The 11,911-nt window shown below is 39.4% G+C and overlaps 1 protein-coding gene across 1 annotated transcript; it reads left to right on the forward strand.

Annotated features, from left to right (window-relative positions):
- The first annotated feature begins 284 nt into the window (after positions 1-284).
- Positions 285-5,067, forward strand: LOC113277576 (3-isopropylmalate dehydrogenase, chloroplastic-like). The gene is made up of 10 exons (XM_026526636.1): positions 285-527; positions 667-908; positions 1,079-1,154; positions 1,253-1,341; positions 2,338-2,424; positions 2,740-2,856; positions 3,128-3,235; positions 3,398-3,451; positions 3,706-3,858; positions 4,814-5,067. The coding sequence occupies exons 2-10, from the start codon at positions 690-692 to the stop codon at positions 4,886-4,888; spliced, it is 978 nt and encodes a 325-aa protein (XP_026382421.1). The 5' UTR covers positions 285-527; positions 667-689; the 3' UTR covers positions 4,889-5,067.
- Positions 5,068-11,911: the final 6,844 nt, after the last annotated feature.

Raw genomic sequence — 11,911 nt, forward strand, 5'->3', positions numbered from 1 at the left:
TATCTGGTTTTCCTGAAAATAAAAATAAAAATAAATAAAATCTGGGTTCATAAGTATTCTCTTGTGATTTTCTTTTGAGTCCTGATTGTTTAATTACTTTATACTTTGGCTAAAATTCGCTCTTTTAATTGATCGAAACTAAGAGACAAATAATTAAAACAAGAAATCAGAGGCTTTAAACAGGAAAGAATTTTTATAGGGTTTTAGGAGTAGGTGAATCATTCATTTCATTCTTTTGGTCCATAAATAAATAACAAAAACTAGTCCCCCTCAACAACTTCAAACTCCACCTTCTCACACAAACATAACAATGGCTTCTCCCCAACTCAACTTAAAACCCTTCAAAATTCTAACCCCCATTAAATACACTTCTTCTTCTTCTACTCCAAAATGGGGAAAAATTCAGTGTTCTGCATCTTCCACAAAAAAGAAAAGTTATAACATTACTCTGCTTCCTGGTGATGGCATTGGTCCTGAGGTTGTCTCTGTTGCCAAACAAGTTCTTAATTGAACAGCCTCTCTTGAAGGTAAAAAAACCAAACATTTTTAAAGTTTGTTCCTTTTTTATCTTGGAATTTAGGGTTTTGTGCTGTTTAGTAATAATAGATTTTTTGGGTTTTTGCATTTAGGATTTTATTCCAATTTTTTGAATTTTTTATTGTTTAGGTATTGAATTCCAGTATCAAGAGATGCCCGTTGGTGGAGCTGCATTGGATTTAACTGGTGTTCCATTACCTGAAGAAACCCTTTCAGTTGCTAAACAATCTGATGCCATTCTTCTTGGAGCTATTGGTGGGTACACATGGGATGCTAATGAGAAACATTTGAAGCCGGAAACTGGGTTGCTTCAGCTTAGGGAAGGTCTTGGAGTATTTGCCAATTTGAGACCAGCTACTGTTTTGCCACAGGTAATGAATTTATTCACCCATTTGGTTGGCTAGAGTTGAAATTAACACCTTACACATAACTGGCCATAAGAGACCCGATTCAGTTGGATTTGATTTACTGTTTTAGCAATTTGATATAAGATTATGATGAGACTGTAACTTTTTTTTTCTCTCTTGTTCTCTGTTACCAGTTAATTGATTCTTCCACTCTAAAAAGAGAAGTTGCTCAAGGGGTTGACCTAATGGTTGTAAGGGAGCTTACCGGAGGTTAGGTTTCATAGTCATTGCCTTTGATAGAGTGAAAATCAGTAGTATTGATTTTCATACTTGCTGGTTTGGTACTTGATGTTCCTTCTTTTGATTAGGTATATATTTTGGAAAACAACGAGGTTTTGCTAAAAATGAAAATGGTGACGAGATTGGTTTTAACACAGAGGTGTATGCTACATATGAGGTAATGTAACTTCTGTCTCTCATCATCTTGACAGATTAGAATACAAATGGAATTTGTGGCCACACTCTGACACTTAATTGGTATTATGTTATAATGCGATCTTTTTATGTTCTCATTTTGATTCTACGTTACTTATATATTGCCATGCTCGGTTGAAGTGGCCTGCAGGAGTTAGATGAAGCTAATTACACAACAAAAGAGAAATGAATCATAAGATATGACGCTTTCAAAATTTTCTGAGCATCTATAATAGTTAATAGATACATATTTTGGTGTAATTTATTTCTGGTAGGAATCTTTGGGTTGATTTGTAGAACCACCAAAAACTCGGCAATCCAGTGAGCCTGCTGAAGTCTGAAAGTTCTCACCATTGCTTGGACTAGAAAAAGTTAGATATAAGAGGTTGTATCTGTACTGTTTAGCATAAGATACAGATGAACCTGTAAATTGAACTGATATATAGATGTAGAGTGAAGCATTTACTGTATGTTACTCTTCAAAATTGAGAACTTTAGCCCCAAGTAACCAAAAGCTAATAAGTAATAAGTCATCCATAATTTGACTTAATTCTGAATTAGGACCATCAGGGGAAGTTCAAAGCTCTTTCTCTTCTTTCTCTCTCCTTTTTTTTTTCTTCCTCTCTTCTCAAATCATATAATTATCATCGAAAAGAGTTTTAGATTTTGTAATATGGTGTTTCATGGAGTGTCTGTAACCACAACTTATTCAACGTCCAAGGTTAGACATTTGATTTACCCTAGTTTTTAGCAGATCAAATATTAGTTATCTCCTTTACCTTGCATGCTCACATCAAGGCAACAGAAAGAAGCTAGATTTATTTCTTTGCAGCCTCAGAACATGCAAATTTGGATGTTTAGTCATTCCATTGTGTTGCTGACTTCATATTTATCAGATACCTTGTGTATCTTCTGTTTACTTTTTCGTCATTTTTACATCAACACCTTTTCGCTTACCAAAGTGAGAAATGTTATTCAGATAGACCGTATTGCTCGTGTTGCTTTTGAGACTGCTCGGAAACGTAGGGGCAAACTATGTTCTGTGGACAAAGCAAATGTACTAGAGGTACCTCTTCATTACTTGAGATACTCTCGTTTGTTATTTTAGTTTTATTTTGATATGTTGTACTTCAAATCGTGGAAAAGGTGTTAAACCCCAACATTTAAACATTGTGATGTTTTGCATATGCTTAGTTGCAGAGTAGGTATCAACATGCTGTAGGGAATTAGTTTTTAAGTAATATCTTAACAAACTCATAGTGCTTGTGGCATCCAATTCCAGGGTAATTTCTGGTACTTGGCATGTGGACTTGGTCAGCTCATTCTTTCCCATCCTAAACATAATAATGTAATTCTTTTATCATTCTCTAAAAATTTTCAGGCATCAATGTTATGGAGAAAAAGAGTTACAATGATGGCCTCAGAATACCCTGATGTCGAGCTCACCCACATGTATGTTGACAATGCAGCAATGCAACTTATTCGTGATCCTAAGCAGGTGCGTTTTGTCCCTACTGCGTAGTCCGAATGACTTTCTGCTTATTACGTTGGTGAAGTATACCTCTAAGGAATGCAGCGTTCGTCATAAATAACCTTGCAATTGCTTTTGCCTTTGATTCAAGCACAGTTGATTCATCTAAGAGAGTGTTAGTTTTGTCAACTGTTTTGGGGGATGTCAATTTGTTTTCTTCTTACATGATATGTATCTTTCCAGGTTCTTGCTCTTTTACTATAAGTTTTACTCATTTCTGAAATTTTGCATGGCACAGTTCGATACTATTGTGACAAACAACATCTTTGGCGATATTCTGTCCGATGAGGCTTCAATGCTTACTGGAAGTATAGGGATGCTTCCGTCGGCTTCAATTGGTGACTCGGTATTTTAAAAACATAGATCCCGTGACAACTTTTTTGTATATTGGTTTGGGAACTGGAAAAGACACCCAAGCCCCTATAATATCTATCCTCTAAACTAATGTGTGTAGTGTCTATAAGTTTCTATAACTGTTTTTTTGCTTCCTTTCTATTTTTTCCTGCAGGGGCCAGGACTGTATGAACCTATCCACGGTTCTGCTCCTGATATTGCTGGGCAGGTAAAGATTAAAACACAATGATTTCTTTCACGCTCTTAATTCTAAAAGCTTCTGTACAGTGCAACAGTAACTGATATTTCTGCAAGCTAATGCTTACTTGGTTGACGATGAAATGGATCATTCCCTTTTTGTTTTCTAGATTGATAAGCTCAACAACAGTTTCAGACACCTTCTATTGTTTTTGTTGCTTACTTTATGTTAGTGTAAAGTGTGACTTGGTTATTTAGACCTTAGTTCTTCTTTCCTCTTCGCAGGACAAGGGAAATCCATTAGCGACAGTGCTGAGTGTTGCGATGCTTTTAAAATATGGATTACAAGAAGAAGCTGCTGCAAAAAGAATCGAGAATGCAGTTTTGGAGACTCTGGATAAAGGGTTTCGAACGGGTGATTTATTCTCGATGGGAATGGTATGCATCCTACCTTAAATGGAACGATACGTTAGGATTATGTTAAAAAGTAGAATAAGTTAGAAGAATAAAACAATTTCTGGATGATAAAAATTGAAAGTCGTGATTGAGAGAAAGAAACTTATTGATGTCAGTCAGAATTAGCTGGTTATATGATCATGATAATCCTCCAAATAACTAGAAGGATTCTGTCAGAATAATCTAGCTGAATCATCCAGATTAATTAGGAAAGGAAAGAGCTTTTTCTTTTTCATTGAGAAGCAATATGAATAACTTACTCCCAAGATATATGTGACAATTGACAAACCAAATAATTTGTGGTAGCTTGTACATTACTGCAAAGGAACCTATAACCTTACATAAGGCATGTTGATTGGCCGGACCAATAATCAGATAATTTCCAATTTTCGTCCCTGTGCTGAAGTAGGAAATCTTTTGCTAGTTAGTTTGGACCTATCATGTGCTTGTTAGCATCTGACACTGATTTAGTGGCTCTTACTTTTTCATAAATTCATAATGGTTAATAGATGATGATGCTTTTAGTTGCTTTCACCGCAAATCAAGAGTCATAAATGTTATATTCCCTTGCTGAAGATTCTCTGGTAGTTAAGAACGTAAAACCGCCTGACAGACTATCTACAAGCCATACAAATCCTTCAGGACTAGTAACAACTATATGAGCTAGATGTGATGATGTATATAAATCTTCATAATAGGTAGGATTGATGCCATGATCTTAATATTGGGGTTATCGATCCTAGTCTCTGGACATACTAGCACTTTTTGGTTGAACCGTGTTTAATCTGATGTATCTACTACACTAGATAATAGAATTTGCGTTTAATAATTATGTGGGAAGTTTCACATCTTTGCATGACAAATGCTAGTTGAAGTTCATGTATCTTTATGGTTTGATAGAGCAGTGAAGTTTTTCCATTTTTTTCTTTCTCCTCAGAGATTGGTGGGGTGCAAGGAGATGGGTGAAGAAGTGTTGAAGTCAATTGATTCTCAGCGACTCGCTGCAGTTTAGTCATTGAAGAAAATATAAGAATACTAGTTCTCATTTTTGTAGATTGGTGCTAGTTTCCTCTGGGTGTATATCTTCCTCTTGGAACTGCCAAACAGTCTGAAGAGCAAAAGGGTTATATGTTGTCAGGACTTTTAATTATTTTTTTTTGACAAGAAAAGGGAAATTTTCATAAAGATGTGTCACAAAAGAGGTGACTTGAGCAAATCAAGTTACAAAAGAGGTGACTTGAACATCCCAATTATAAATTAGAGTTGATAAGTTAAAACCAGAAAAAAAAATAGAATTAAGAGCCCAATTGTACAACAGTTTTTTGTTTTTTTTTTGTTTTTGATCGATCAGAAAATAGATTAAAATGCACACAAGCCGTGTGCGGGCGAATACAAAAACTAAGAGGGAAAAGCCCACAAAAGAGTGACAGATTTCTAAGAATACAAAGAAATTTTTAAGAGAACAAAGAGTGTTAACAAAAGAAGACACAACTTGTGAAACCTAAAAAACAAAGAGCAACCTGCAGACCGCAATGAGGACCATTGCTTAAAGTCATTTAGCAGATATGTCAACATCTTTTATAATTAAATCATCATGGGTTTTTTCAAGATCGCTAAACATTTCTTCACGATTAGTTTTCAAAGGTGGAAATTCTAATCCCCGTGAAGAACCAAACTCCACGAGTTTATCCGCGGATACTTTGTTAGGAGCTTTAGATAGAGGAGGCTTTTTCTTTTATAAACTTGAAAGAGTATCATTTGAAAACATACCTGTACCTTTAGATTTCATACTCAACTTCATACCAATACCTATAATTGGCTTGGCAAAGACGCTTTGCGGTACTTGCTTTTGGATCTTTCTGAGCTAACTGGGAAGTGACCACCTCATCTCCTCCTTCTTCTTCTCCTTCCCCTTCATCTTCTACTACTTCTTCTTCTTCAAAACCATGAAACTTGTTAAGGGATTCGAAACCCGGGGGATAGCGGGCTCAGTAGTTGAGGTGCTTGCAACTTCCACAAAGTCAATATGATTTAATTGTTTACTGCTTCTTGAAAAGCCATCATGTAACTCGGGAGGATAGCCATACCCGTCATTCCTTTCTCTCCACAAAGTCCACCATATGGAAAAAGGCAATAAGCTCAAATCCTTTTGGATCCTGACCTTACCCTTCTTAACACCCAGTTCCTATCAGGTGTTTCTTACATTCTTCGCTTGATCCTAAAGCTATTTAGAAAGTACAACCAAACCTTAGAATAAGTAGCACAATGCAAGAACAAACAGTTGGGATCTTTATAAAGGTAATCAAGAGTTGAAGCTATATTATAACAAACTTTTTTTTTTATCGGTCAAGTAGAAAATTCATTAAAAATAGGCATTTAAGAGGGCTACCTCAATCCAATGATTACAACCGAAGAAAAAAGGGGAACGAAAAGAGGATTTGGCTACTCAAGAAAAGAAACAAAAAAATACGGACTCCGGTATAAGGAATTCTATAAATAAATCACCATATTTGCCGTAAGCCTTAGCATTTTTGTGTTCGATTCCGTCCAAAAGAACGCTTGTAATTTGATATCTCTAACGAGACTCACCAAAGTTTATTTTTGTTATTGAAGATTGTTGCATTTCGCTCTTTCCATATGCACTACCATATAACAGCCGGGATGTTATTTTAAAAGTTTATCCATCGTCATTATCCTATCATGAGAAATAAGCTGAAGAAAGAAATCGGTTGTGTAAGGGTATTCACGGCTTCAAACAACATTGGCTGGAAAATTCGTCTCACCTTGATCCCCTTCGTCTCCAATTCCACCCTTTACCATATATTGACCATGACCACTTCCAATCCCATCGTCTCTATTATAACAAACTATCCACACCAAAAAAGAAACCTTAATGGGACCTTAGGGTTTCACAGTTGCTTGTTCGGAAAAGATAAAAAGCCTTTCATCTTTAAAGTATTTGCTACAAAAAAATTATCTTTGTATCTCTGTTTCATATTATTTTCTTCATTATCTATGGTTGGCTCACCGATTATCAGCAAAAAATTGAGCCACTTCTAATAGTTCTTGCTCATTCAGGTTTTTTGAAAAACCAAAATCTGAAGCAACATTAGGAGAAATCATTCATCAGTGCCATTTTTTTCTTTGAAAAGTTAAAGAGAGTTGGAAAAGCTATTTTAAGAAATGATGATTACTGGCCAAGTGCCATGCCAAAAAAAAGAAGAAGAATGCTCTCGTCATTTTTCAGGACAAAACAGTCATCTTTCCCCCAAAATCATTGACCTTCAATATACCTGTCCACAAGCTGTAACACACGGATCTGTTAGTATGATTAGAAAAAGAGCAGCAGTCGCACCACCAAATTTCTGGTTCATTATTTTTCTTCACAAAACTTGTTATTAATTAGTATACCTCCATACCCACTTAGCATGTATAGCCTTATTTACCAACTATTTAACTACAACTTCTTAATTCATAACCCTCTCATAAAATTAGGTATCGTTGTCGTGAATCGACAAGATGATCGATTAACTCATGAGAAATAAACCTTCTCTCATGAATAAGGAAGAGCTTAATAATTTATTTTCTTTCCTATTTAAATCCTTACAACCATTTTCAGGAAAGCTCTCCTCGTATCTCACTTATCCACCCAAGCACCACATTTGGTCGTTGGATGAAAAACTACCATAAGTAGAGTTATTTTCCTCTTCTCACTAAAAAGTCCTTACTAACAAAAGAAATGACACTTAAAAGTAAACATAAGTAAAACATTCCCAACATCCTAGAACCAAGGCCATAGGTAGATAACAATACCCTCCGGACCCTCCCCTTTTAAATTTTTTTGTCCTTAAGGATGAAATTTGGAAAATGAGCTATAACATGAGAAGTATCTTTCCTAGTTGCATCTTCTGGCTGAGAGCTTGCCCATTGAATGAGTACTTGAGGAACAAAAACATCAGCATGCAGAGCCACTCAGGAAGCCAAAACAACAACATGTTCAACACCAAAGGCACATTATGACCCACCAAGGGAAAGGCGTGGCAGCTAAGAGTTTGAATCCTAGAAAACAGGGTGAATCCTGGAACCACCAAGTAGTTTCAATCGATAAGTCGCAACTCCAATCTTCTGTAGAACTTCAAAAGATCCAAAGTACTCGGAGGAGAGTTTGAAATTCTTTGTCAAACCCAGAAGACTATCTATATGGTTGCAACTTCAAAAATACTTGATCACCAACTGACAAAGATCCTAAATTTATCAGCAATTTTTTTTTAATTTGGGCTTGTGCTTTGTCTAAGTTTCCTTGAGGAGCTGCAACATGTGATCTCTCTCTTGTAGATATTCTTGCACATAAGCAACAGAAGTGGTAATATGCACAGGAAAACTATATATGAAGGAATGTAGCCGTACAAAGCTTGAAATGGTGTCATATTGAGACTGATATTATAGTTGGTGTTAAACAACCATTCTTAAAGTGAAAATCGTTTAGCCCAGAGCTTAGGAGTAGTACATGTCATGCATATTAAGTATTACTCAAGGAAAGAATTAGTTCTTTCTGTTTGGTAATCAATTTGGGGATGGTAAGATATGTTGAGGTTTAATGTGGTACCCGAGGACTTGAATAGCTCCTGCCAAAACTGACTGACAAATATTTTGTCCTCATCAGACATCGTTGAAAGGGAATACCATGTAACTTTAAGATGTGGTGAAGAAACTATTTAGCTACTGTTGATGGTGGTTTTTAGCTTAGGGTTAAAATCGTAAAACTGTACAACTGACATGACGTCACTATGACCATTAGCACATTTATTGAACCGATCAGCATGCCTACGTAAGAATTATTAGGGTATCCTTTTTTTGTATCATGTTCCACGGAAGAACCCTTAACACTGACTGACATCATCTATGCCAAACCCTAATTCTCATGCTACCGCGCCAAGGCATGCCGACCATGCCAGCCGCACCACTGTGCCAATGGCAAACCATGCCAGCCACATCTCCGCGCCAAGGCATGCCGACCATGCCAGCCGCACCACTGTGCCAATGGAAAACCATGCCAGCCACATCTCCGCGCCAAGGCATGCCGACCATGCCAGCCGCACCACTGTGCCAATGGCAAACCATGCCAGCCACATCTCCGCGCCAAGGCATGCCAACCATGTTAAGCCGCACCATGCGCCAATGGCATGCCAAACCCTTGGCCCCACCATGCCAAGCCAACTGCACCTTTCCTTGACCCCAACCATGCTAGATGCACCATGCGCCAATGGCATGCCAAACCCTTGGCCTCACCATGCCAAGCCAACCGCACCTTGCCTTGGCCCCACCATGCCAAGCCAACTACACCTTTCCTTGACCCAAACCATGTTAGCTGCACCATGCGCCAATGGCATGCCAAACCCTTGGCCCCACCATGCCAAGCCAACCGCACCTTGCCTTGGCCCCACCATGCCAAGCCGCCCGTGCCAAACCCTTGGTCCCGCTATGCCAAGCCGTCCGCGCCATTTGCCTTGGCCCCACCATGCCGGCCTTCCCTATGCGGCTACCAAAACGAAGTCGTGCGACGATCAACGACCACCCTTCAATCCTAGATGCAAATCCTAGTCGTCCAAGGTCGCCAAACAATGCATGGTAACCTTTGGCCCAAAACCCTAGTTTTGGCCACGCCAAACTGCGCCAAGGCATGCCATGCCACATGTGCCAATGGCATGCCCACCACCTTGCGGCGCCATACCATGCCGGCCTTCCCTATGCGGCTACCAAAAACGAAGGCGTGCGGCGATCAACGGCCACCCTTCAATCCTAGATGCAAATCCTAGAAGGTCTCCAAACAACGCATGGTAACCTTTGGTCCAAAACCCTAGTTTTGGCCACGCCAAACCGCGCCAAAGCATGCCATGCCACATGTGCCAATGGCATGACAACCACCTTGACGCACCATACCATGCCGGCTTTCCCTATGCGGCTACCAAAAACGAAGGCGTGCGACGATCAACGGCCACCCTTCCATCCTAGATGCGAATCCTATCCATCCAAGGTTGCCAAACAACGCATGGTAACCTTTGCCCCCAAACCCTAGTTTTGGCCACGCAAAACCGCGCCAAGGCATATCATGCCACATGTGCCAATGACATGCCAACCACCTCGCCATGCCACGCCATACCGGCCTTCCCTATGCGGTTACCAAAACGAAGCCCTGCAACAATCAACGACCACTTTTTCATCTAAGGTGTAGATCTTAGCCGTCCAAGGTTACCAACTAACGCATGGCAACCTTTGGCCCTAGTTTGGTCGCGCCTAAACAAATCCAAAACCCTAACTTTTGGCCGCGCCTAAACTAGGCCATATTAAAGCCATACTGATCATGCTTTCATGCCACTGGCTACCAAACGAAGGGTTGCAATAGTCAACAGCTACCTTTCCTCTTAAGATGCAAAATCTCGACCGTCGAAGGTCACCACCGAGCTGGCAAGTCTCCCAAGCTCAACTTTTCAGACAACAACAACGTGCTACATGTTTTCCATGAAAACACTCGAGACATCAACGCATGTCACAAACTGGGGGATGCTTATTGGGTATTGGTTTGGCGGTTTACAACGTGCGGCGTACACTACGCCCGTTATAAGAAAGTGTCATAAGGATGAGGCGGTTAGTAAATACAGGGAGTAATGGTGAAACACTTTCTTTTATAGAACATCAATTCCAGGCGTTACCGGTTACCACCTCCTCCCATTTACTCACCCGTTTTCCATTTCTTAATGAGACCAGAGTACGTTTCACTTCGACTTGTATAAATAGGCATTACCTATTTCCACCGAACAACATGTTCAGGTCAGGAGCATACAACACTCAGAAAACATTTGCTAGATTTTCATCTGTTTGCTTCCCATTTTCTGATACAAGTCGTAGAAAACAACTACTCTTCCAGAATCAACTATTCTGGTCTCAACACTTACTTCGCTTCCCTCCCCAAAACCAACCCTTCTTCTTCACTTTGTGACCGAAGCAAGTTGGAACGACCATTTCTTGGTTTAGGCCGGATTTGTATAGATTGATCTCTCGAATATAAAATACTCCCTTGCAGTACATTGTTTAGGGTTTAAATTCGTTTCTCACCCACACACCCGAAATTACCAAAATCGGCAGAAACCGTTTCACCCTCAAACAATTGACGACCACAGTGGGAGATTGATCTTTCGGTTACAATTTCAATTTTCAATCCTCGATCTCATACTTCAACCTAGACGTCAGGACGGTAGAGGCAAACGATCCGCTCAGGGATCGACGACTCAGCTACCAGACGGCCCGATACGATCCGCTCAGGGATCGACGACTCAATTACCAGACGACCCGATTACCAGTCATGACACCGCAAGGGGCGACTGGGGACTTCCCAGAGGTTAAAAGCAAACGATCCCTAGGGATCGACGACTCGATTATCAAGTGACTCAGGGACGACTGAGGACTTTCCATTATCGCGGTGCTTCCCACAAAACTCGGACTTGCACCTGACTCATTTTTCGTTAGTAGATTCAAAAAATCGAGTAAGTCTTTCCTAGACAAAATACATGGTTTACTATTTCAAGTTTTCACGGGAATGATAAAATCGATAGCCTGTTATATTTCATCCCATGTCATCTACCGACACACAACGTTCACAGTTCCATGTCTTCCCTGTGATGTTTGTGTTAGTTACAATCATAACCAAAAACGGCATCATCCTAAAACAGTTCATCCCGAATATTAATCCAAAACCCTCATAGGTAACACTTGTCTATCAACCCAAAATCCAGAAAATCAAACCATAAACCAGGCGCTTTGTTTGACTTACAACAAAAAAGAAGAAGAGGAAAACCCTAACGCTCGGTTCTTCGTGGAATCAGTCCATACGTACCCACTTTGCATAATACTGATTACCCGTCACTATTCATGAGGTAGCCGACGCTACTATAGTGATATTCAAAGAGGAATTGTTTACGATGAATTATTTCTACAAGTTTATGAAAGGCATCCCTACGGCTAGGGTTTACACCAGTTC

This window comes from Papaver somniferum, chromosome 5 (assembly GCF_003573695.1).
Source record: "Papaver somniferum cultivar HN1 chromosome 5, ASM357369v1, whole genome shotgun sequence".
Lineage (NCBI taxonomy): Eukaryota > Viridiplantae > Streptophyta > Magnoliopsida > Ranunculales > Papaveraceae > Papaver > Papaver somniferum.